This window comes from Eleginops maclovinus, chromosome 12, assembly GCF_036324505.1.
Source record: "Eleginops maclovinus isolate JMC-PN-2008 ecotype Puerto Natales chromosome 12, JC_Emac_rtc_rv5, whole genome shotgun sequence".
NCBI lineage: Eukaryota > Metazoa > Chordata > Actinopteri > Perciformes > Eleginopidae > Eleginops > Eleginops maclovinus.
The window spans coordinates 26802066-26829683 of NC_086360.1; the positions used below are offsets into that span (position 1 = coordinate 26802066).

General features: G+C 43.9%; 1 protein-coding gene across 13 annotated transcripts in view; it reads right to left on the reverse strand.

Moving 5' to 3' along the window:
• Positions 1-27618, reverse strand: part of fbrsl1 (fibrosin-like 1) — a 310343-nt gene that overhangs the window by 90149 nt on the left and 192576 nt on the right. For 10 of the 13 annotated variants that reach the window (XM_063897087.1, XM_063897085.1, XM_063897093.1 and 7 more), the window contains 2 exons: positions 19775-19804; positions 3942-3971 (listed from right to left, as the gene is read on the reverse strand). The exons of 1 other annotated variant lie outside the window; for it this stretch is intronic. In XM_063897087.1, coding sequence (XP_063753157.1) covers positions 3942-3971; positions 19775-19804 — 60 coding nt within the window. The remainder of the gene's footprint in view (positions 1-3941; positions 3972-19774; positions 19805-27618) is intronic. 2 more of the 13 variants (XM_063897084.1, XM_063897086.1) reach the window with 1 other exon arrangement.

A 27618-nucleotide genomic window follows, 5' to 3' on the forward strand; every position in this document is an offset into this window, starting at 1 on the left:
TGTGGTTAGGGTCGTTTCTGAGCATCTGATTTAGCGTAGCTATGCCCAATAGCAGTAAAGCAACTGTAAATTCTCCATAAGGAATCCCTACTTATGTGGTTTTCCCCTCAGGGTGCATCCAAAAGCAATTCAAGGTCAATTCTGAATACTTCTCATTGTCACACATCGAGTAATCTTTGGACTTCAGATGAAAGAAGTGATGAACACAACACTGGGATTGCTTGTTTCTTCAAGACATGGTCCAATCTAAATAAAGACCCCCCCCCCCCTCAAAATCTCAGAAGGACTGAAGTCTGCCATGTTCTGGAGACACATCGCCGCGTCAGGCTTCACAAGGAGCAGCAATCCAAGCTGACTTTTTCCTGTAGCGGCAGCTCGTCAGTTTGATTCAACATACACTGTAACTGATTGCACCCCGGGGCACACCTGGAAGCAATATTCTAATTAAGTTAATCTGTGAAATCCTGACAATGTGGGTGTTCAGGTGGCTGGTAATCTGATGTGAAAGGGAGTCTTTGTTTTCATTGGGAAGATACGGGATGAGCTGGCACCTGTTTCAGCAAAACGTTGCAGAAAATTATCGCTGTCGCGTTATCCTGAGAGCGGGCAATTACAAATGACAGTGTTTGTCTTTCTCCTCATGGAACCCAATTTTTACACCAATCGTTTTTTTCCCTTCCCTTCTGCTTCTGGTGACGGCTTGTCAGAGCACATTCTTCCCATTCTCCTTCGTTCCTGAGTAATTTGCCACGGATGATTCCCGACTCTCGTCATCAACTTGATTATAATAATGTGTTTCTGAGAAATGGTAAAAAAGAAAAAAGGGTCAGCGCTGCTTCAGCCTTAATCCAGATGTTCTGTTGTATGTCAACAGCGAAACCTCAAAGATTTCATAACGGCACAAACCTGTTTTGCAATTACATTTCCTGCTGGCCACAAATGAAAGCTTCTGCTTCTGGGAATGGAACAATGCAATCAGTACAACAATAGCAATTATCAATATGAGCTTCCAGCTTGATTAAAAGAGTGACGCAGTGATGTTTTTATAAGCCTACCCGGAAAGTATTGCAGAGGGCACATTAGCATTAAGCTAACAGCTGACTCTTGTTGGTGTGATGACGTTTAGTCGTCTCAATTGATCACTCGTTAGCAGCCACTGTATTTATGACCAAAGCTTCATTAATTCACCAGTGGGGTGTTTACTGATGCATTTTAAACTATGCTAACTTGTTGTTATGATAGCCGTTCCACAGGTTCCAATTCATCTTTGTAATGAAACGTTTGGTATGTAGTTAAAGGGGTTAAGAAATTGGGAGTCTGCTTTGATGTCACACTCATTGTCCATGTATGTATTTCTCCTAGCATCACTCCTCCATCACATGCTGCTCGCTAATGTAAGCTAGCATCAATTTAGAAGGGCTAATTTAGCTTTTCTATGATAGGAAAGTTACAAATTCTCTAACTTTCTAGCTATTTCCAGCAGTATCTTTGGATTATCATTGACTTTAATGGTTTAGGTAGCATGTTTTTGTACATACAGTCCGGCCGGTATGATTCTCGCATATTAAACACTTCAGTTTTAAGCCTTAATGGTTGTAAAGCTATAATATGGCTTTAAGACATACTGATGAAATGTGTTTAAGAAGAAAGGCTGGATCTTGATAGTGGAGTACAGTATTAATTGGTATAAAATTTGACGATCAGACAGATGAAAGCTTGGCAGAATGTCCGATAGTCCACCACGTCTTAAACTGGACCCACATCCACCTACCTAATATAAATGATGCCAAACGCCAAATATGGAGCAGACACAGGCTGACGCTTCACAAACAACACAACAACACCGCTGCATTTCCATAAAACCGCCTCAGCGATGCTTGTTGTCTCTCTTCTTTTTCTTTGGTAGTGTTGTTTAGACTCACAGTATCAAACTTTTAGATATTAGATGTCAAAATGTGTGACACTATACAGCAACGTTACAAGTCTCAAGTCACTGGTGGAGCATGAAGGAAAAACAAACCCCTGCAAAGGAAACACTTCCCCCCTACCTCACTTTCCTCTCTTCCCCCCCACAGTGATGCCAGGCAGCCAGTGTGTTGACTGACAGACTGCAACGTCTCTCTGTCGTGTCAACTAGCTAGCGCCCTCGTTTGCTTCTCGCTTCAATGAAGAGATAAAAGCCTATTGACTTGCCGGGCTACAGTTAATGCAAATTGGGCCTACTATCAATGTATTATTTATAGGGAGAGCCGCAGACATTTCCACAGAACTGGGAGCTAGGCTTACAGGAGATTAGGCATGCTATCTCATTCATTTACCAGGGAGTAATTGCTAAACTGTGGAGGAATTAGAAGGCATGAGGTTTCCCCGAAGGCGTTTCATCTTGTAACCAGGTGGCTGCCATCAGACAACCACCTCCAAGTCTGCCATGAACAAACACCCAGAAGAGAAACTGATAAGGCTACATCTGTCAAACTGTAAAAATAAATAAAATACTGGATGACATCACGGCTAAGATTAGGGTTTTTTTTTTGTGCTGAAAATGCTAGTTCCAGTTTATGTTTTTCATGTTTATCTTTGAGACTTTTGAAGGAAAATCAATGGAAAAAATGGAAACTGGACAAGTGAGCAGCGACTATTTTTAGTCACCATCTTTGATAAGGTTCATTTGTTTAAAAAAAAGCTGTCTGTCTCAAAAATGTTGAACTAAAATCATCTCCAAACACCCTCAAATGTAGATTCATCCTTAAATAAAGAAAGACAGATGGACTTTTACTAATCCCCGTGGGGAAATTCAAGAATTCTGCATTTGACCCATCCTAGTGTTAGGAGCAGTGGGCTGCCATATGTACGCCGCCCCGGGGAGCAGTGTAGGGAACGGTGCCTTGCTCAGGGACACCACGGTAGCACTTGGTCTTTCGGGGACTTCCAGTTCCCAGGCCAAGCCCGTAACCACTTTGCCACCACCGCCTACCTACCTACCAAAATGTAGACCACATAAACCTATTTTGGAAAATTATTGATTGCTGTTTCCGACATTTACTCCATATCAAACTGTTATTACAACCTTATTTCGCCCGTATTGAACAATTGTACCCCTAAGTTACACCCATTTACCATGTTACACTGTTTCTAGACCCATACCCATGTTACGCTGTTATGAGACCCATATTACAACCAAATAACATACGTAATACACCCGTATTACACCAATAATATACCCATTATACACTCACTAGACAAATACCATTATCACACTGTTATTAGCCTTCGCTCTGGCACCTCTCCAGATGCATGTGCATGTGTGCAACCTACAAAAAACTGTATAGTGTGTATACATTGTGTGGGAACTAAAAAATGCATGTGCATGTGTGCACCTACCTGTGTGGTTAATGTGTGTATGCATGTAAAAACAGAGTGAAAACTGAATTTCCCCCTGGGCGGATTAAGAAAGGTTAATCTGTTTTCTTTATTAGACCCATATAACACCCGTAATACACCTATATCACAAACATATGAAACTGTTATTACACCCACGATATACACGGACATATCCCTTCAAATGACTGTACCCCGCAGGATATCGAAAACCATTTAGGAACGGGCAGATCGAGCTCATATCTGCCGTTCAGTTAGAAAACGTTAGAAATAATGTGCTCCAAAAATAATCGGTGCTTTGGGTTTTTTTTACACAGAAAACAGAAAGCTAACACATAGAGAAAGCGTCTTCCTGTTCTGCATTGTCGTTTTCTTTCTTGCTCTGTACGACGCCAGTGATCAGCAGTGTTGGGCCCGACAGAGTGTTATTTGCACCTCATCTTTTTTTCGCCAACAACACACTTTGACTGTTTCCCTTCTTTAGTCGAGAGCTCGGAGTTGTTATTCACAACTCTCAGCCACCTCATGCGGTGGGTGAATAAACAGAGGAGAAGCAGTCTTACCTTTTCGTCAATGTCACTCTGGCTGTCACACTGTAACAGAAAAGAGACAGACACAGGAAATATAAGGAATTATTCATTTGGCCCCCCCCCCCCCCCCAGTAGCCCATAATCACTGCAGATGTTATTTTTGTGTGCAACCTCTCATTCACTGACAGCTTTCAGTGCAGACGGCAGAGGATAAAGAGGGAGAGGAGAGAGTCTGAGAGTTTTTCATGTTTTAAAAGCAGCACAGAATGCCATTCTGCTGTTTCTGTGGCAAATTCAATGGGGTGACTTTACAAAAGATGAACAACGGATAATATTACTGGCTTCTTTTATGAAGAGCCCGCTCAAAGACTTTTCATTCAACTGCAGTTTGTCATTTAGCCTTTTAAGAGTTCTTTGAAATTGGACGATTATATCTCAAGGACACAGACAGGGTGTCTGAATACTCAAGCACAGTGCTTATTAAGTTTGGTATTTGAAATGCATTTTTAGGTAAAACATCTACAGGGATGAAGAAACTAAATACCACGATAGGTTATACTTTGAAATGTGCCTTGTATAGCATGGTCAAAGGCCAGATTACCTTCCATTCAGTCAAAAAGTGAAATGAGTTTCCTCCAACATTTCAAAAGTCCTTTCACCAATCAAATGCAAGAAGAGTCTTCAGAAAATATGCATCCTTCACAAAGAGAGGAAAAAAGTCCTTGTAACTGACAGACAGACGAGTGGAATACTACAGATGCAAACATTACAGCCTTTCTGAAAAGCCAGAATGCTTTTGAGCCAAAAATCAAAGAATGATATTGGACTGACTGAAACACTCGCTTGGGTTCAGCCTCAAAAGCTAAACAAGAGAATCTTCATTTTATTTTATTTCCTAATTGGATTTGCTTCACAACATCATTTCACACTTTTTCTAAGAATTTTGACAATTTTTCCTAGAATTTCACTTTTTTTCAGAATGTGTTTTTTTTGTCAGATTTTCACATTTTTTCTAAATTTAAAATTTCGATTAGAAATTGAGTTGTTGTTTTTTGGATGAATCTTGACTTTTTCAGAATGGTTCTGCTTTTTTCCTCATAATTTGAATTCATACTTTTACTTTTTTCTTTAAGTTTCAGTTTTTTTAGAATAATATTTATTTTCAGAATTTTATTTTTTTGTCAGATTTTTTTTTCAAAGTAATTTTTTTCCTAGAATTTCACTTTCTTGCAGAATGAGTCTGCAACATGAAAAATTGCTACTCTATTAATCCTGGCTTACACCGTGGAGTCCAAAGTAGCATAACTGAAAATAGTTGAAATACAGGAGCTTCAGTGGAGTACTTGTAGGCTCACATACGCCATTGCCTACATTTTCTCTTTAAGTATACTTCTGAGGCTCCTGTATTTCAACTATTTTCATTTATGCTACTTTGAACTCCACTTCATTTTGCAAAAGCCAATATTTTACTACTTACACCACTCTTATCTGACAGCTCAAGTAACTTTACAGATTCCGATAATTCACTTATTAAGAATGAAAGTAAATATGCATAGAGATATTGTTATAGGTTAATAAGATACAAACACATGTTAGTACAGCTACTTTTACTTAGGTATACAATCTCTCCTTCCACCACTGGGCTTACATTAGATGATAACACACATGCTTCCCTGTCAGAGATACTTTAACTTCATTTCTTGGTAAATATAACTACATTCTTGCCTTAGTCCCAACCCGCATGCTTCCGTTTCCCACATTGATTTGTCGCTGAATGCTCGTGGCTGCTAACCGTCTCCCCGGAGACAATAGATGGTGAAGTTGAGGAAACAGGAGCGCTGGAGCTGCAGGCCGGTCCCACTGGACCTCACAGCAGGATGCATGAGGAGCAGAGCAATTCAAGCGAACAGCCTCATAGAAAGGGAGAGGGCCCCCGGTGAAAAAACTGCCTTCAATCTGTCAATTAAGTCCCTGTGGCAACATATTTAAGTGGACCCTCTTTATTTAGTTTGACTCCCTTTCAGAGCCGGGCACAATGCGGAGGGAGCTGGGTCAATGGAGGCACAGCAGCCCCTTTGTTGCCAGTGTGGTGGGTCCAAATGTATAATTAAGTAACGAGAGTAATCAGTGCAAGGGCTCAGTGGCCAAGATCTCTCAGGAGAGGAGGGGGGGGGGGGGGGCTTCCTTGCCCAGTGATTCATCCTCTGCAAAGACAAGGGATACAGCAGGAGTCCTTGCTGGCAGAGGCTTTAAGAGAAAAACATTGTGGCTCACCCCCTCAGGAGGGTCTATTGTTGGGTCTCTATCTGCAGAATAACATGAAATGCCTGAGCTGCTATTGTTCGAACCGAAGCATTCCTGCACAACATAGAGCACCATCACACAGACGTTGCAGGATAAATACAGAAAGTTCCATCTGATGCTTTCTACCGGCTGAATTGTTTGCTTTTCATGATTACTGAGAATGTCAGTGAGCATAAAGGAAATCGGTGTAAAAGCAAAAGATGAATGCCTTACACAAATGATGAAAACGTATTTTGTGTTTATCGATATATGGTTGAAAGTGTGGTCTTTTATATAAGATAAATACAGGAAACAGAAAACAACATATGTTTGTATGTTGCTGGTTGAAAGCATGCTTTAAAATAAAGCAGATTGGTCATCGTAGATACTGAATACCGATGAGAAAATGCATCCACATGCACTGGAAATGGAATAAATGTTAAATAGCGGTCACATTACTATGCAGCATGTCGTCTTTTTTTTCTTGCGCAATGTTTGAAAACCCTCATTCTGGGCTTCCGCTTGTCAAAAGACTTTCATTACAGAGTGCAGGGCATTAAGAGGAGAAAGTGGCTTAGGGTTCTTGTCAATCAATTCCCCCTTTCAGAAGACAGATTCCAGACAAATTAATTGCCAGCCATTTCTATAGTGGTTGGTCGTTGGTTGGAACCACATTGCAACCTATAATCACCCCCCCCCCTTTTGTTCACAACTCTAGTGAAAACGTGAATCACTTTCAAAAAAAGGTTTCTCCCCATTTTGATCCATGCAGGAATTACAATAAAAGGAAAATTGATCCGACCTCCACCTGGGAGTAAATGTAGTGTCAGCAGCTGAACACATGACAGTTGTGAGTTCCCCTCCATCACTGGGGACAGTTTAAACCCCAGGTGATGGAGATGAACAACTGGCTTGCTCTATTCCCTGGGTGCTTGCTCGGCCTTGTTGTTGCAGCAGTAGCCGTGACACGGGAGACGAGGCCTCAAAAGGCTAGAGCTGGCGAGGAGGAAAAATCAAAATCAAAAGAGCACAGCGTGGTGCTTATCCTTTTACAAGAAGCATGCACTGCAGCGGAGCGTAAAGAGGAATACTATCCAGGGCTCAGACAGAGACAGAGAGAGACACAGCACAGCAGGGGAGACAGGGGCAGGTGGAGGGGGGGACAAAACAACAGTCGGGGGGTGGGGGGGGGGAGGCTATAGAATGACGGGATGGATGGATGCATGGAGGAAGTGTTAGGGCAGTTTTTGTCAGTGTGTGATTGCCCTGTTGGGCTATTACACTCGGTTGAGTCAAAGAAAAGAATACAATGAACCTGAGAAAGTAAAACACTGGCTCCTGTGTGCGAGTGTGAGAAAGGGTCGCGTCATTTAGCATCCCAAGCTCCTTTGAATATCTGCAGTGTAGTCGCCAGCACTGGGACTACCATGAGAGGTGTAGCGACCATTGGATATAAAGAGCACACAAGGAAAAGGATTTCCTCGAATGTGGACAACGTGTTTTCAAATACATAAACTAAAACATCAAAGTCGGATCATAATTAATAACAATCAGCCAATTTGGATTGCAAATTTGGCCACTGGTTTAGATGGATAAATAGATAAGTACTTTATTGATCCCAATTTGGGAAAGTTTGATCGGCTATTTTGGATCCTGAAAATGTCAGAAATAGATTCTCAACAACCTCCCAAAACACTCCAGAATTGTCCAAATTAGCCAAGCCATTTTTAACTACTGTCCACACTATAATACTAATGCAATTTATGCTAACTGTGCTATGTGCTGGGGCACTCAACATTTCCGGGATCACTATGAGCTGGTAAATATGGAAAATACATAAACAAATAGTGAAAATGCAAAGCCAGAACCCCCAACAGGAAGCTCCCCCAACAGCACGTCTGGTGGTCAGGGGGGACTTAGTTAAAATCGGAGAGATGTGCCGCTCACTAAGCTGCTGACAGGAGCCGAGCCCCTGGTGGTTTGTGTCTATCATAGATGTTCACAAACCAAACAAACCCCCCCAAAAAAACTGGCTCTTCAGAGGCAGGGAGCAAGCAGCAACATCTGCACCTGGCAACCGCCAGCTACGAAGGGTAACAGGGGACCGGCTTCAGCAGGATGGCTCATCTACATCCCCTCCAAGCATCCACCTCTTCTCCAACCCTCCCTCTCCCCTCAGCCGGCACATCAGACGGATGCGTTTGACATTTACACAGCTTTCAACACTTCAGAGACAGGAGATTTATTCCGCCGGCGGCCATGGCTAAAGTCGGGCCTCGACCTGGCCGGCCCCCGTGACGACCCTGTGGCTCGGACCTGAAAATGATGCAGGGCAGAGGGAAAAAAACAGAAGCAGGGATGGATGTCTCGGCTCTCCTAGTCATTCTCTCTGGCAGATTCCGATAGACGTGCAGGGGGAGGACAATAAGCGTTGCGCATCCCGGAGCACATTAAAACGACTGGCCAAATTAATCACACAGTTCCACTTGTCACACTTGGAGGACAGTCTGCCATGAATTCTGCCTCAGAGATAGAGAGAAGAAGAGAGGGGGGGACGCAGAAGCTGGCACGGCGTCAACGGCTGTTTGCCTGAATACTGATCGCCACCCTGTACTCGCTGCGAGGAATCGAAAAAAATAAAAAAGTTTTCCTGAGCTGCTGGCATCTAACTGTCACTGTCGGTTCCTACTCAGCATGAGAAATGTAATAAATAAATGTGTAAAAGAGGGCAAATGCATCATGGTATTTGTGCTTTCACAATAGAATTTGTGACAAAGCATGTCTAGCTTTAATCAGAGTCATTGTGAGGAGTAAAAAAGACCAGAAAATGCATACAAAGCTGCTTATGCTCCAAAAAAGCATTGCACTTTAACACTGAAGTTCTGGAGGTGACAGCTACATCTGAACCTAGACAATGTAGATTGCATTGAACTTGGGAGTTGGTTTACTTAAATTAAAAACTTGATAAGTGAGAAGCCCTAAAGACCGATTGGACATTGAGGCACTTGATCCCTCCTTGGTGACAAGCCAAACATGCAAAAAAAATGTAGACATCTTGAAACTGACAAGAGAAATGGCTTCAATTTAAAAAGACATGTCTCCAGGGACATTTACTGGAACACTCCTGATTGTAAGAGAACTACTGAAGACCCGGTTAGAGCGAGAGCCCACAGAGGGGGTAATGGTCCATTTAGATAGTCGAGGACCAAATCTAGAGTTGGATACCGGTGGAACAACACCAATTTCCTCCTGCAATTTCCCTCCTGTGGATGCTGGGGATGAGGTGTGGGGACGTGGGCTCCGTGGACACTCAGATGGAGGGCGTGGAAGAAAAAAAGCCTTGGGGCTTCTTGGAGACCCCCCATGCTGGGCCTAAAGCATCAACAGGATATCTTGAGGCCTATGAGGCCACGGAGCTGAGCGTGAAGCCTTACATGAACTTATCATTTAAACACAGGACGGTAAAAGCACTGTATTTATGTATGCAGCGCAGTGGGTCAGCCATCACGTGTTTTATCATGTAGTTCACTGTGCTGAGGGACTGATACCTTTTCTTCTCTTCGGTATATTGGACACTAACAGGAAGTATTGCAAAATCAGAAAGGATGCACCTTGATTTGTGATGGTAAACGGTAAATGAGCTGTATTTATTGGGCGTTTTTATCCAGTCTATTTCGACCTCTCTAAGCACTTTCAGCACCCACACACCATTAGCCACGCCTTGCGGAAGAATTTGGGGTTAAGCATCTTGACTGAGGACACACCGAAATGTTGGCTACAGGGGCAGGGAATTTTAACATTTTGATTGTCTTTTCAAAATGATCATTTTTTCCTATAAAAATCAAACGTCTTGTTTATATATCCCACTATCTTCGTCACTACTCTAACTCCTCTTTCGTCTGGCCCTAATCATCTGCTTTTTCAAATTCTCACTTTTTGTCTCCCAATTTTTTTAACTTTTGATTTTCTTTTCAAACTTCAGGTTTTTTTTCTCTCCAAATTTTGACTCTCTGGGAATTTAACGACTATTGATTCAGAATTATCAGTTTGTTCTGATTTTTTCAAACGTTAGATTTGTTTTCTAAATGTCGACTTTTAAAAATGTCAGATTATTTTTTCCAAATTATCAGTTTTTCCTAAAAACTCTGACTTTTGTTTGTTTGAATCTTTCTCTAAATTTTGACTTTTTTAAATGTCACTATTTTCTCATTATTCTCCCGCCTTTTTCCATGCGGTCCTAATCATGTTCTTTAAAAAAATAATTCTTCTTGTCTCCAGATTTGTTTTCCTTTTGATTTTCTTTTCAAATTTCAGTTTTTTTCAAAATTTTCGACTGATTCTTCAAACTTATCACTTTTTTCCTAAAGATCTGACTTTTTTTTTACATTTATGAATTTTCACATTCCAATCTTCCGTTTGGTGGAAAACAATCTACTTTAAGAGCCAAGGACAGAGGATGGAATATCGGATCTTAAATCAAAACTAAAAAAGGCATCAGACACGAAACAGCTGAGGTGTGTGTAAGCATGTAGGTGGGCTGGAATTATAGTCATAGAGTATTAAAGTAAAGTCTTACAGGTTAATTGCTTAACGAGCTTTAGGACTTTTAGTTGTGCGGCCATATTAAAGAGGACATATTCTACTCATTTTCAGGTTCATATTTGTATTTAGTGCAGCACCTCTTTTCACCTCAGTCTGAAACCAGAGCCCAGTCTCCTCTGATTGGTTAGCTGGAAATAGAACCAAAAGCATAATAGGGCCCCTTTAACAATTTACAGGGATCACCACAGGTTGAAAAAGCATCTCATGATTACTCTTGACCCCACTAGCTGTATCTTAAAGCACCAGCTATCCAAGTGATTCGATCACAGGATCAGATCTATAGAGCCATTTGACCTTTGACCTCCCCAGCAGGCAGCATGGGAAGTCAGCTGATTACCCGGGGTCAGACTAGGAGCTCTGGATTAGGAGAGTATTGATCCCAGTGAAGATGTAGGCTCCGGAGGGAATGAGATTGAGAGAAAGAGCTCTGGCACGGGCTGGAAAATAATATCGACTGGCAGGAGAGGCCTAGACAAGGCTCTCACGTAAAAACCATATTTGAGCTGGGGACCTCAGAGTAGGCTGTGCAAACACAGAGACGGCTTCAGCAAAAGCTCCTTTCACAGAGGCCCACTGAAGGAGGACGGAGGGAGAATGAGAGTGAAGACGGATTGGAGAAGACAAGCTCGGAGAAATGCTCTTTGCATTAGGCAGACACACGGAGGCCTCTGGTTCAGAGCTGACACACTTAAGGGAAGAGTCAGCGGGGGCCATGTAAATCAAGCCGGAGTGAGGAAAGATGTAGTCCTGACCCGGGGCCAAGCCAAGCAGACTTTAACATTACCCAGAGTCCGTGTAAACAGCAGAGAGACCTGGCAGCTCTCTGTTTCACTTCCATGCAAAGTATGTGGTGAGGTGGAGGGGGGGGGTGGGGGAGAACGGACAGATTGATGGTGATGGTGATAGTGGTGGTGGGGGTTGAAGAGCCGTGTTTTTCACTGAATTAAAGGAGCGCCTTGTCCGAGAAATCCCTCAACCTTTGCTTTCAGCGCTCGCTGGGGGAGCGGCCGGTGTGATCCTCCGAGTTCAGCGGACAGTAATGGCAGATGTACGAGCGAGCGGGGAGCATTTATTCAGCACCGAGGAAAAGAAACTGCCAGAAACCTGAAGGGACAGGGAATACACAACTCTGTTATGAATATAGCAGTGGAAGAGAAATGGCGACGTAGGTAAAGAGAGAAGGAGAAACTGATTTATGGTTTTTTTTCACACCTCATCTTTCATAACGCTCCCCTTGGCTTCTTCTGCTGACCATGTGACTCTGCTAGCTCGCTATCTTCAACCCACACACACACACAACCCCTCAGCACCTCCCAGTGTTTTGACATGGCCCCAGGCCCCGGTGGCAGACACTGGGCATTGGAAATTTAAGTCGGGGCGTAGGAGAAATTAGGCGGGGAGGCAAAAGGAAATGGGATGTTGACTTGAACTGGCCCCGGGGGCAGCTGAGAGTCTCCCTGTGCAGCTCGCTGGCTGCCTGACAGTTTGATGGAGCGAGTGGAGGCTTCCCCGCGGCCCGGGCCTCCGTCTCTAACACTGATGTAGCTCAGCGAGGAACAGATTGAGCCTCCAGGCATCGCTCTGTACTGCTGCTCCTCTCACTCCTCCACTCTCTGTTCTGCTGCTACTCCTCTCCTCTCTCTCTCTCTCTCTCTCTCTCTCTCTCTCTCTAATCCTGTCAAGCCAACACACAGAAACATGTAACCCCACCACCACACACACACACACACACATACTATCACACATTCTGCATGCACACATAAAGACAGTTAGATACACAGCCCTCAGAGAGCTGGCACCCCCTCCCTCTGACAGTAATGTGATGAGCACTACAGATGCTGTTTACTGAGCTCTGGCCGACGCACAGGGGGGGGAAGAGGGAGAGGCAGAAGGAGGTAGAGTCAGGGGGCTGGCAGGCCACCATAATGAAAAGAATCTGGCGGCGGCCCACTGTGTGCTGGTCATGAGAAGCATGTGCTGCCGGGGGGGCTCTACTGCTAATTTCAGGGGGCAGCCAAGCGGTTCACGCTAGACTTGTCATCGGGCCAGAGGGGGTATTCATACTGGGTGACAGCAATTGCGAGAGGGCAGGCAGTGGGGGTGTGGTGGGGTGAAAAGAGAGGGAGAAAGCTTCGGCTCCCTTCCCCCCACCTTGTACCTCCTGTCCCCCGTCTGCCATGATCAAACGTTAGAGTAGGCAGGGTTCAGAATTACAAATGAGTGTCCTGTGGCAGCGGCTGGAGACAGACTCAACTGCTCTCTGCTCAGGAGGCACACCTCACCCCCTCACCCCCGCTGTCCAGACGGGAGGTAAAACCTGCAGCTCCCTGGTTAAATGACAACAATAATCTGTTCATGAGCTGCACAATAAAAACAGGTGCTTCTATCTCTGTGTTTATTATAAAACTAAAACAAATACACCATGGCTCAGGAGGTAGATGGTCATCCTCCAATCAGAAGGCTGCTGGTTCAATCCCCAGCTCCTCCAGCCAACATGTTGTTGCATTCCTGGGCGATACAGCCAAAAATTGCACCAGATAGGCAGTGGTGTGTGAGCTAGTTTGAGCAGGTGGCACCTTGAATGGCCTCTGCCTCTGTCTGAATGTGTGAAAGCTCACTTACAGGGGTTGCAAAGAATGGAAAAGCGCTATTTAATCTGTATATCTTTTCACCATTTACATCGACCAATCAAAGTACATCCTTTCCCTCTTTTCAGCTTTCTTATATAACAGTTATGGGAAAGACTCTTCAGTAAAATAAAATATCTGATTGCTGATCAGGTGATGGCCTCACAGTGTATATGATCCTATCACCTGGCCTCACATTGTCCTTGGTTTGCTGCCTCCGTCCTCCCAGGACTGGCAGTCTGTTAACGGGGACATCTTTAATCAGTGTCATCGACTGGCCCGAGGAGTCGGTGCGCACTTGGGGGTTTATCTCTCAATTCGTCGTGATAAAATGAGCAGAAAGTCATTAAAAGAGTGGAGGATAAAACCCAGCCGATCAGCCCAACCCCCGCATAGTGGATCCTCTGAAGTGAGAGGGGGGGGAGAGAGCAGCAGCTAGCGAGCAGTCGATGCTAACAGCTGGCAGTCTCCCCCTTAAAGACGAGTGGCTGGCTGCAGTCTGGCAGCCATGAGAGGCGGGCGAAGGACGGGTGGGGATGAAAGTGTGAGAGATGGAGTCGGTGATGAAAGGTGGGTGGCTGATGGTAGATGAGTGGATGCGGGATGGGATGGGGTGGAGGGGGAGGGAGAAACTTCTGTTCATTGCCTCTGACACAAGCAGTCACATGAGGGACAGAGGAGCTGATGGGAAACAGAGAAGGAGAGGGAGCGACGGAGGCAGAGAGGAGGCAGCGAATCTTCAGGCTGTGAATAATTTAGAGGAGCACTGGGGAGACGAGACGAGCGTGAACACAAAACACTGGCAGCGTTTGACCTAGAGCTGCAGCTACATCACAGAGAGTGAGCTCCATCCCGCTCCGCCTCTTCCTCTTTTCTCTCTCCGATTGCTCTTCATCTGACTCCCTCTGTGGCGGGGAGGAAACAGCTGTACGCTATTCTTGTTTCGCCTCACATTCTATGAAACTCAACAGAACGGCTGACAGCTTCGTTTCACCGGGATCTCTCGTCAGTGTTGGCTCTCGGCACGGCAGGAGAGCAGTGTGCAAAACGGAGGTGTCTACATCCAGACTGTGTATGGCCGTGAGGGCGAGGCATCCAAGGACTCATGATGCTTTCACATTACATGAGAAATAACATTTATCTTCATCTTTTCATTGCTGGTTGGATATCTTAGAAGCTCATTTAAATGGTATTTAACAATTATTCTGCTTCTTGCAATTACAAAATGGCACTTAGATTCAATTTCAATGTCACATGTATCCATACTATTGCATTTTTAAGAGCTGTGATATTGACACTCCCGACAAAATATGCCTATAAATTGGTGCTCAGAAAAAAGCTAAATTAAGCAGGTTAGATTCATCAAAACAAAACATGTTGCTTTAACGGGTACTAATTAAAAATACTAAGCATGTAAAAAGCCCCAAATTAACATGAAAAAGTAATTTATGTGCATTTACTTAACTTCAAGTTTGAGGTACTTGTACTTTACTTGAGTATTTAAATTGGATGCTACTTTGTACCTTTACTCCTCTACATGTATTAATCCCTTTAGTGACTTTACAGATCTGGATTAAAGATGGTAAATATAATCTCCCTTAAATCAGACTTTAGTTCACCTGCAGTAAATCCAGCAGCTACCCTGCAGTATACAAAGCCATTAGAACTAGCTGCACCTTTACCAGCTCTGAGAACACTTTAATGATCAATCATTATAAAACATATCAGAGATATTATTCTGAAATGGACCAATCAAACAATGACTACTTTTACTGTCGCTACTTTAAGTACATTTAGAGGAGAGTACTTTCTACTTTCACTGGAGGAACATTTAGAATACTTTTACTGTGACAGAGTATTCCTACACTCTGGTACTTCTACTTTACTCAAGTACAAGACCTGAGTACTTCTACTTTACTCAAGTACAAGATCTGAGTACTTCTACTTTACTCAATTACAAGATCAGAGTACTTCTACTTTTACTCAAGTACAAGATCTGAGTACTTCTACTTTACTCAAGAACAAGATCTGAGTACTTCTACTTTACTCAAGAACAAGATCTGAGTACTTCTACTTTACTCAAGAACAAGATCTGAGTACTTCTACTTTACTCAAGTACAAGACCTGAGTACTTCTACTTTTACTCAAGAACAAGATCTGAGTACTTCTACTTTTACTCAAGAACAAGATCTGAGTACTTCTACTTTACTCAAGTACAAGACCTGAGTACTTCTACTTTACTCAAGTACAAGATCTGAGTACTTCTACTTTTACTCAAGTACAAGACCTGAGTACTTCTACTTTTACTCAAGTACAAGACCTGAGTACTTCTACTTTACTCAAGTACAAGACCTGAGTACTTCTACTTTACTCAAGTACAAGATCTGAGTACTTCTACTTTTACTCAAGTACAAGACCTGAGTACTTCTACTTTTACTCAAGTACAAGACCTGAGTACTTCTACTTTACTCAAGTACAAGATCTGAGTACTTCTACTTTTACTCAAGTACAAGATCTGAGTACTTCTACTTTACTCAAGTACAAGACCTGAGTACTTCTACTTTACTCAAGTACAAGACCTGAGTACTTCTACTTTACTCAAGTACAAGATCTGAGTACTTCTACTTTTACTCAAGTACAAGATCTGAGTACTTCTACTTTTACTCAAGTACAATATCTGAGTACTTCTACTTTTACTCAAGTACAACATCTGAGTACTTCTACTTTTACTCAAGTACAACATCTGAGTACTTCTACTTTTACTCAAGTACAACATCTGAGTACTTCTACTTTTACTCAAGTACATATGTTTTTGTGTATGCTCTTATTGATAGGTGTGACATTGACCTCCAATAAACTGATATTGGCAGGGAATAACTCCCAGCAGAACGCCCATGTCAACAATAAGCGTCGTAAACCATGATTCAGTGTAAGGTGGTGGTGGGGGGTGGTTGGGGGGGCTGTGTTCGGCAGCAGTAAATAACAGCTGCCCTGTGATTAGGCAGGGAGCGGGTTAAACAGAGCTCGTTCACGCCGCCTTTGTCAAGGTGCCATGAATCACCTCACCTGCTGAAGTGTGTGTGTGTGTGTGTGTGTGTGTGTGTGTGTGTCTGTGTGTGTGTGTGTGTGGAGAAAAGACCACTGGGCATATGTGGTGGGAGTGACAGTCAGGGCGGACAGAGGGTGGGCTGATCAACCCAGGAGGGAGGGGTCCGTTTATTACTGTAATTAAATACAGATTTGAATGATATGTAAATCGGTATTTTTGTAGGAATGGGGATAAATATCATAACATAACAAATGAAAACATGTGCTTCCCAGTCTATTTTCTCACCCCCCTCCCACAAACAACACCCTCTCCCTCCCTCTCCTGCCTGGGTCTGATATTAATGGGACGTCCCTTGTTTGTAAATGTGCCAAGTTGTGTGCACCGCTGCAGGCTGTCTATTATAGCGGGCCTCTGGGGCAGCGTTTCCATATGGCGCCACATATGGCACTTAGCAGCATCAATTAATGTTGTTATAATACTGATTTTATGAGCTAGGGTTTCACTCCTTTCCCTCCCTTTCTCCCACTGTCGCTGATTCTTTGATTTTTCAAACTTCCGCTCTTCCAGTTCCTATAAAACCTTCGAAAACCTGGCGTTTGAACAGTGGAGGAAAAAGCTACCATCTCTACTGAACGCCGCTCAGAGTCCTTGACTTTGTTCCCGGTGTTCTGCAGAAGAAAGGGGAACACTGTTGCAAATGCGTTTCAGGCGTTGCATCTCTTTTGCATCTTCAATCAATGAAATATAAAAAGAACAAAACTATGTTAGATAATATGTGCAACCTGCAAACACCGTTGTAGTTCTGGTCAGCATCAGGGCCTATTAGTCTGTTAAATGAGGCCTGTTTTTATGCACAAAGCACCAGGCAGATGGATGTTAGAACAGAATCTGAGGGGGCCTTTTTTTTTGTTCCCTGGTGCCTTTGGTGCTGGATCTGACAGGAAGGGAACAAGAGCGTAGCAAAAAGCCCCGCTTAAAAAGCTCCCAGCCACACCATGCTTGTCAGCGGCGCCACAATTAGAGACTAGATCACTGGCGCTTCCCAGCGAGAAACATCTCACCACCACTCCTCAATGGAACTCTCTCGTTTGAGGAACGCACTCAAAGCGGGGGTTTTAAAAACGTTTCGGATGGCTAATCACTCTCAGGATGAAAGGCCCCGGCGTGTTCGTTTGTCTCAGCGTGGGGAGCTTCCCTTGCCGTTTCTCTGCCTCTGATTCTGATTGTTTTTGTTCCGTTTCCTTTTTTTCAGCAGGCAGGCGAGCTGGCAGGCAGCGCCGTTTGAAGGTGCAGTCAGACCCGAGTGCGGGCCTGATGCTTTGTAGTGATATTTCCAGCAGCACAATCTCATTACTTTTTGACGTGGCGGGATGCGTGCAGGGGCGGATTGTCATTTCACGCTGTCAAAAGTTCCGTGAGGGAACGGGAGACGAAGGGGGGGGGAATGGGAACTTCAATGACCTGCATGCCTCTGGCTCATCAAGACTGAATATATTAAACCAAATAACACAGATAAAATCCGATGAACCGGAGCCTTTAGGATGCTTGTAAACTTAATGTCCAGTCCCCGGGGGCTTTGAACGGATCACTCCTTATCTGGACCCTTTGCAATTGGATCTATTTCACAGCCTCCTAAACCTGTCACTATAAACGCCTCAAACCTAATTAACCTACATACAGCAGAGCATATACACCGTCAGGCCGTGCATGTACATATGCAGCTCAGACAGACAGGTCTTTGGGGGGGGGGGAAGTCCTCAGGGCAGCATCCCACACCTCTCAAAAATGGATGCTCTCACACCATTGGCAGCTACCCACTCCTTTACAAAAAAACCTGGGGGGTGTCCCAAGAAGTTGATTTCGCACGGACTTCTTTCTTTGCTCTGTTTAAGAAAACAGGCACTGATTGAAGCGCCTGGTTACCATGCGAACCCCCGGCCTGTTACTGGGGTGACTGTCCCAAAGTGCTTCCTGGGTAATTTTCGAGGTCACTGGTTTGTGCACGCCTATGTGCTGCAGATGGGCCCACCCTCATTCAGGGCCCAGCAGGAACTCTTTCATTAGAGCCAGTGAATGGCCTCATTCATCCCCTCCACCTCAATCGGTCACGCTGCGTCCCCACAGAGGGCCCGGGACAAACTCTTCTCTCCTTCCACTCCCTCATCTTCCACGCACCACCCACCTTAGTCATGCTGCACTTTTGTCCAGGAGCATGTGGTGGCTGAAGCGCCGGGCCTCTTCAATGGCTGTAAACTGCCTTTAAGTGGAACGTTACAGACTGCTGACGTTGCTGTCTTTGTTTATCGTGAAGAATGTAAAAAAAAAGCAAACTATTTTGTAGATCCCACAGACATTTAGTGTGAATTTAAGTGCATTTTTTTCATGTGATGTTACTATTACAATCTGGCAACACTAATCAAACATATGCAATTAATAGAATCATTCTTTATTTAATTGTTATTTTAATTTTTGGGGATTTATGACGGATCTTAAAGAGGCCCTAATATGACTTTGGGGTTTTCCCTTTCCTCTAGTATAGGTTTTAGTGCATGTAAATGGTCTGCAAAGGCGAAAATCCCTATGTGACACTCTTGTTCTTATTGGGTAGCGCTCCAACACATTGTATGTGATAGTCTAAGGGGTGGGACATCTCTAAGTAGTTGATCAATCACAACAGAGCCGGCCAGCTAAGCAATCAGAGCAGACTGGGCTCTGGTTTCAGACAGAGGGTGAAATGAGGTGCTGCAGCACAGGCAGTATGAGAAAAATAAAGAGCTTTTTGAACATTAAAGCATGGAGACATGTCCCAGTAGGGAGACTAAATACAAATATGAACCTGAAAATGAGCATTTTTGTTAGTGTAGTGCATTAACTTCCTGTGGTATTTACTCCTATTTCAATCTAAGTGTTGCACAGCAGACTCGAAGGAGTCGTTTCAGCAAAGCCATTTCATCCCTCTTTCTCCTCTGAGTATTTCCTGTAGCTGCAGTGCTTAGACATGCTAGAGGCTCTTCTACCTCCTGCCTTTTTTTTGGGCCCTCAAGTGAGTCTCACGTCTGGCCTAGTGAGAAGTGACTAATTGTCTTGAGTTGTTAGTGTGCCTGGAATGAGATCCACTTCAATCTGCGACAGGGTGCACCGTAATTTTGTTTCTCCCTCCCTTCATTCCTTCCTCTCCTCCCCTCTCCCTCTTTCTCCTTCTTGCAGCAGATTTACCCCTTCTGCTTCTCAAGCTACTGAGCTGTAAAATTGAGTGGACGGCAGGCAGGATAAAGAATGAGACCTGGCATCGTGGACGCACTAACCTTGAGGAGGGCCACTGCTGCTGGCTGCACCTAAAGAGATGGAGACAGAATGTCAGCCATATTGGACTGAGGAAGGTTAAAATGAGAAGGGAGGAAGGACTGAAAGGTGGAGGAAAGATGGCTGAATAAACAATATGACAGCTTAGTAAAGAAAGCACGAGACAACACAGACAGGTTAGAGGATGGAAACAGAAACACAGAAAGTATTAGGTAATCATTTGTCTCCTCTTTGTTCTTCCTCCCCTCTGTCTTCACCTCATAACAGACCATATAAAACTGCAGTGCACATTTACAGCCAAACAAATCATAGTGAACGCTTAAGATTTCAGACGAAATGTTCATATATAGTAAAAACATTGCTTCATAAACCCCGGAGCGTTTTTCCAAGTGGTTCGAACAACACTATCCTTTGTAATGAAATCAACTCGTATGGCCACTCCTGGAACGAATCGGAGCAATCAATTACTATGAATCACAAATACACTTGCTGCAGTTTAGATGTGAACAAATGGAGCCTCAGTCCCTCACAGAGGACATTAGTGCTGTGAGCTGCTCTCTCTCCACGAGAGATTAAGCAGGTTTGTACTCTCCCAGGCGGGCAGTGCTTCGCCCCCCCCCCCCCCCTCCTCCAGGGTCCTGCACTATCATTTGCAGGAAAATTACTTCAGTAATGAAGAATCCAGGCCCATAAATCCTTACGGCCTCACCTTCCTTTGCCTCCCAACTCTCGTTGAACAGCTAGTAAAAATTCCCTTTAAAAAATTCATAGCGCAATTTTGCTCAAATCCCTCCCAGCAAGCACAATTATGGAACTTTCATCTCAATTGATTTATATCCCGGGCTAAGAGAGGGGGGGGCTTGAGTTGGAAAAGGGGGGCAGGGTTGTGAAAGGGGAGGAAAAACAAGTGGTAAATCATTGTTTTTAAAAGGGAAGGCGTTCGGCCTTTTGTCACTTTCACTGCGTTTGTGTTGTAGAGCAGAGAGGTGCAGGGAGAAGGGGAGAAGGGAGAAGGGAGAAAGGGAGAAGGGGAGAAGGGAGAAGGGAACATCTGAAAGCCTTGAAAGCAGGATTGAAATGGCAAAGAAAGGAGGAGGAGGGGTGCAGGGAGATGGGGGTGAAAGAAGCGGTATTCCACTTGATTAATAACACTAATCAAATTATACAGTGTTCCACTGTGCCCTGAAATCTGGGGCCATAATGTCCTCTAATGGCGAGGTTCATGGAGCTAAACTTCAGAGGGAAAACACGGCGCTGACTGCTGCATGCCTTAATGAAGGCAGTAAAACATCCATTTCCAGAAGCCATGAAATGAAAGGCGAGATTGTAGATGTGCACCCAGTGGCTCTCCAGCAAAAAAAAAAAAAAATGGAAGGCTGTTAACACAAAGACAGTGTCGGAGAGAGAGAGAGACAGAGAGAGAGGAGAGAGAGAGAGGCAAGACCTTAAGAAGAGGAATGAGGAGAAAATAGTACAAGTGAAGAGATTTAAAGGGCAAGAACACCAAGAGTGAGGGGATATAAAAAGAAAAGGGATGATGAAGTGAGGATAGAAAGACAGATTGCTAGACGCTCTCAGTGCTTTATTTCAGAGAAGTTCTTTTCTGGCATGAAGACAATCTGTGTCTGCTGATTATGGATGAGCCGGGCTGCTTTACTATGTCTGTTATACTTAGTGCTGCTGACAGCAGCCACAATTCATCACTATTTAGTTGCTGATGTACCTAACCACAGCATCCTCCCCCTCATCTATCTCAATACCTCTCCATTAGAGTATTCCCTATGTCCATCCAGGCATGCGTTCTGTTGATCCATCCACCCATCCATCCAGCCATCCATCCATGTGCGCATTCGGCTATCCATTCACCTTTCCAACCTGACATCCATACAGTCATCTGTCTGGCCATCTACCTGTGCATCAATCCAGCCGATCTATTGTAAATAAAACTCTGAAAGATTGGAAAATACAACAATGTGGCCACGACTGTAAATGTCAGTTTGGAGCTGTAGGTAAGAGGTTAGCCTAGCGAGCTAACGTAGCTAGCTATTCCAATGCATCACGCCCAGAAGCAGTATGGATGCCTTCAAAGTCCTGCAGATATAAAGAGTACTTCACTAGAAATTACTGAAATTCCAGACACTTAAAATGTACACAAAAGCATTATTGTTTCTATTCAATCTACTAAATTGCACGTGCTACAAACATTGAATAAAGCAAATGATGTATTACTGTAGTCCTCGGGGGGCAAACATTTAATCTGGAGAACAGTTCTTAATTTCATTGGTTAATCATTTCTATTTCTTCTGGTTTTTACATTTCCTTCAAGCTATTATTCCACTTTACTCACTGGGTTATCCTATCTCTGTGAATTCTGTTGATATTTATACTTAATAGTACACAACCGTGATCATTTTTTCATGCCCTGTGCATCAATCCAGCCGATCTAGTTTGAAAAATGTCAGTTTGGAGCTGTAGGTAAGAGCTTAGCGTAGCGAGCTAACGTAGCTAGCTATTCCAATGCATCACGCCCAGAGCGTATGACGTCTGCCATCAAGTCCTGCAGATATTCCAGACATTTAAAATCAGAATCTACTTTGTTGATCCCAAACTGGGAAATGTTTGTGTTGCAGCAGCATGATACAATACAAGGCAAAGCAAAACATTAGAAATAAAACGAAGAAATAAACAATCTGAAGTATAGAAATCTCAAAAACTAAATAAAAATAAACTGGCATTAGAGGCTTAAAATGTTCACAAAAGCATTATTGTTTGCATTCAATCTACTAAATTGCACGTGCCACAAACATTGAATGAAGCAAATGATGTGTGTCGTCCTTGGAGGGCAAACATTTCATCTGGAGAACAAGCTGAGAAAACACACAAGGCTATTGTTATTATTATCATAATTACAGTTGTGCTTATCGTGCACACGGCTTCGATCAGGATGAAATACAGTTTCATTTGAAGCCGCTTCCTGTTTTGACTGGCTCCGGTTTGGGGAGCTGCACACTTGGCTGGCGTGCCAAAAACTCAATCAGGCGCAATTACATAGCCATCAGATAGAAATGTAATTGATTTGAAAGCTGACATGAGATATAACTACATTACAGTGGAGGCACAGTGGGGAGGCTCCTGGGGGACGGGGCCTACAGGGAGCTCATTACCGCCAAGCTTTGAATTATTGAGTGCTAAGGCACTGACATTGAGGGATAGAGGCGGGCGATTGGTTGCTACAACCCGGCAAGTGTTTATCTCGACTTACAGCAACCCAAGACACCAGAAGGGGGTGATATGACCGTGCATAAATATTGCAACGGGAGAAGTTGTAATGGTTCATAATTGAAAGGGTTCAGGCCAAGGTAGCATCTGTGGGCCCACATCACTCGCTGTCTGAGTTTCCATAGCAATAACAATACCTCGGGTCACGTATTTAGCGATTTGGTTTGTGCAACCATCACATGCTGCACAATGAGAGCTGTGTATCCAAGCAGGGTGTTTTCCAAAATCTACTTTCACTTAAGTCAAATGAGTGTTGAACACTACTCTTTCCTGTCATGATGTTATTTTCTGTTTCACTTTGAAAGGTTTTCTCCCCCTGTGTCATGTCTGTTGTATAAGTCTTCCTTTGTCCTGCATCTGGGTCCAGCCTGCTCCACTATATGACAGTTTCAGGTAGTCCGGACGAGGCAAAATTGATGAACGACATACAGGAAACCGATAAGAAACTCAAAATAAAACCAGGACAGAAATACAAGCAGAGCTAATGATGGGATGAAGTGCTAGAGGTCAAGTAGTCACAGGGCTAATGGGTAACAGGTGAAGCTAATAAGGCACAGATGATCAAAACAGGGAGTAAAAACAGACAGGGAGGGAGAAAAAAACAACCCCTGTGGATTGCGCTGGATGTCGAAGCAAATTGTCAAAGTGGCCAAACGGGGACACCACCACGATGGTGTCTGTCCCAAAAATACTTCTTCCAATTGACTTACATTGGGAAGATAGACGTCTTTAAATCATATTTTTTATGACGTAACCTCCCAGTACACTTTTATAGCCCTTTTATTTGAACCATTAGGGTCTAAAAGGTGTTAAATGTGCTAATAGTTGGAGTTGTTTTACATCTGATGTCATTCAACTGAGCCGAGAGCGACTGTGATGCTGTGGATCGGAGGCGGGGCTTATGGGATGCGCCCAGTGCCCAGATACGGGTGCTTTTGCTCTGGAGTGTGAGGTCAATTTGGCTTCATGCAACTTTCATAGGAATTAACTAGGCCCTGTCTCTGACGCTGTCTCCAGTTGTCTTTATACCTCCATGGAGAAAACCTTTCGACAGATAAACTAAAAACCAGGATCATGACATTACTCCTGCAGACACAAATAGCTCAAATTAGATGCTATGTTCCACCATATCTGCCTGACCCTGACCACCAGCCTACGTCTTCCCTGAAGTGCTGACTGTTGAGAGGATAAAGATGTAAGCCACTGCACGGCCTCAACGTCCCCCAGGAAACCAGGGCCTTCCTCTGGGAGAGCGTTGCCCCCTTAGGCTCCTGCCACTGATCTCACTCTGTCTCTTTCGCTCTCTTCCCATCACTGTTCTCCCTCCTCCTCACACAGCCCTCCTGTGAGCTTTCACACAAAAAAATGAGAACTCAATTAATTCAGGCGAAATGAGGACGCGAAGGAGGAGGAGGAGGAGCCCGGAGAGACCGAGAACAAGCACGAAAGGGGGGGAGGGGGAAGCCTAACACCGCTGCGTGTCGATGTGCGGCCTGGAAACGGCAAACAGAGCACGGGATGACTGTGCAGGAGCATTAAGTCTTTAGCCGAGTTAATCCTGTCTGCAGTTTAAACATAGCTGATGAACGAGGTGCGGGTTATTCTGAATAAACAGACGGGTCAGAGCGAGGCCTGATAGAGATGAGCAGACACGATTAAAGACCACGAGTCCAGGGACGGTATCACACATTGACCTTTTGAAAGACCTCAGCGACTGACAATCTGGCCCTTGAGGCGCACCGGTGACATATTGCAAGGCTTAGTTGAATACTCGATTCTGATTGGTCAATTCGGAACATGTGACACGTTGTTAATACAGTAGTACAGACCGCTGTCAAGGACTATAATGAGCGTTGCTAAGGAGGATCAAGAAAGAGAAAGGAAAAGATGTTAAAAGATGGAAAGCTGGACGTCAGATAGATCCCCAGAACAAGACAGACAGGAAGTGAACACTAGCAGGAACACGGTCTGGGCTCTGCAGGGTTTAAGGACTTGTTAGTGGATCAGAAACTGTGAACAGTTACAGAAAACCTCGATCAATGCTGCCGTACAGTTGCTGGTCGTGTAATAAGCAGGATATTCTTACTTATTATGTAGTTTCCTAGCAAGGGCCATGCCATACACACATTAATCCCAAAAGGGAGGAGCTAATTTATGTGACATTTAGATATAAGCTCATTTCCTGCAGTCCCTTTGCAGGTAAACATAACAATCAACACACACTAGCAATAATACAGATGCATCAGATCGTTTAATGTATAAATACTCACACAATTATCAATACATCTATAATATTACAGCTAATTTCAACACGAGTCAAAGTCACGACTAGTAGCTCAATATCCATTTCCCTGCAGATGTAACTTCACAGTTCCCCTTACAATAACTCACATAGCATAAGGCGTACAAGCTGGCGTGTCAACATGGCTGCATGCATGTCAGTTTATGAATGTGACCCGTGACCTATGACCTCATGCTAGACAACTATCATCACTCTTGAGTGCTCGCTGCTAATGCTATATTAGGCTGTTAGCTCGTTTTTGTCATAGCCTTGCAGAAAAAAACTGGCAGAAAACCAGACGTTGGCATGGGACAGAGCCAGGTTTGAGGTCAGTGACACACACACACACACACACACACACACACACACACACACACACACACACACATCCATACACATCCGCCCGCCCACGTTAAGTGCACGTGTAGAATATGTGACATGCCCACTGCAGTGTTTCCAGAAGCTACATTATGCTAAACGACAAATTGCCACTGCAGCCACTTTTTGTAGCTTAAAGTAAACAAGTGTTTTCCGTGTGTGTGCGTGAGAACAAATAAGAACGAATGGCCCATTTTTACCGGAAGACTACGTGTAAAGCTGTGAGATGTTATCTCTCCGCCGCGATGGTGTTATAAAAGTAACCACTTCCCTTTGACAGAGAGTAAATCTCACAGTATTCTGGGATATTTTTATGTTCAACATTAACTGCGGAGCATACATTACAGTGTTTCACCACGGCCCAGCTCTAGGACAAGCCTAGTAAAACAGGCGAGTCAGATATTTCCACATCTTTCTATGATAAATACTTTACATGTAAGGAGCCAGGAGGGGATTGTGACAAATGTTGTTTCCAAGAAAATCAGTCTGCCATGAGGACGCAGAGTGATTGAATAACCTGTAAACAGAAGCAGTAGACTTGCTTGAAGCTCTCTGGGAGACTAACATAGTCCAGGAGCTGAAGGGAAGCAGGTAGGTGTGGAAGTTCATGAACTAAACAGGAACTTTTGAAATGATCTGTGCTCTCGGCCCGTCTGCACTGTAACTGCAGAGTAAAAGCACAAGACTGTGGAGCGAGGTGCATCGAGTCAGTCATAAGACACCCTCGGTCAATGGCTGATAGTGTTCCTCGCATTAGCCCAAATTAAAATTGAATCTATCTTTACCAATCTCATTAAAAAAAAAGCCATACGATGACACTTTCCCTTATTCCTGCACTCCATCTTCTGCTCTGCAAACCCCTGAGGAGAATAAAATCTCCTTTGTTCATGGTGCTCGTAAAGAGCACATTTCTGCACGCATTCGTCCTATCTTTAAAAATTCATCAGTCACAGATCATATTTGTCCATATCTATGTCCAATCGGGAAAAGTGTGGAGCCTACACCGTCTTGTGCAAGCGTTATGTCCAATTAGACGCAATGCAAGCATGTTAATGATTTAAGCACACAATTTAGCACTGTAGTTAAAAGCATGTGTTTGTGTCTTCACCGCACATCAGCTGACATTAACACTGAAGATATCACACTCAAAAACTACCCAAGCAGAGTGACCCGAGTATGAGGATCTAATGAACAGAGGCATGGAGCTTTTCACTGCAAGGCAAGCAACTAATAATGATCATTATCTGGTGAAAAATAACCATGTCTTCCACAGTTCTGACAGCAAAGGGAGCGACAACAAAGCCACTTGCATAACATGTATTTCATAAGTTGTCTCGATCTCAACTTTTCTGGTGAGTATTTAATCTTTTTTGACACAATGTCAATTTCAATAGAAGTTTAACAGGAAGAAGGAGCGGCAGTGACAACTCAAACTCTGCAGCTACAGCAGTTTCGGTCGGTGGTGAGCCGTTGTGAAAATGTGAGAAAACCGCAACCTATGTGCCTATTGTGCAAGTATGTAAAACCACAAAGGGCGCAGTTAATTGCTAAAAGAGCAGGTTATCTATATATGGGGTTTACGCCACAACCCCAACACAAACTGAAGCTCAGTCCTGTGAAACAAACACATCCGTTTAGTTGTGTAGCGTATGAAAGTGGCACATATACCACTCGATAAATGAGTTCAGAAACATAATGAAGGCAGATGCTTCCAGAGAGAGCATGAGCGGGTCACTAGAAGATTTAATGAGCATAACAACTTTGCACGTTACACTATATAGACAAAAGTATTGGGACACCTACACATTACACCCAAATGCCAAATTCTTAGGCATTCATTTGAAGTTGGTCTCCCTTTGGCAGCTGTATCAGCTTCCACTCTTCTGGGAAGGTTGGACGAGAGGGCCT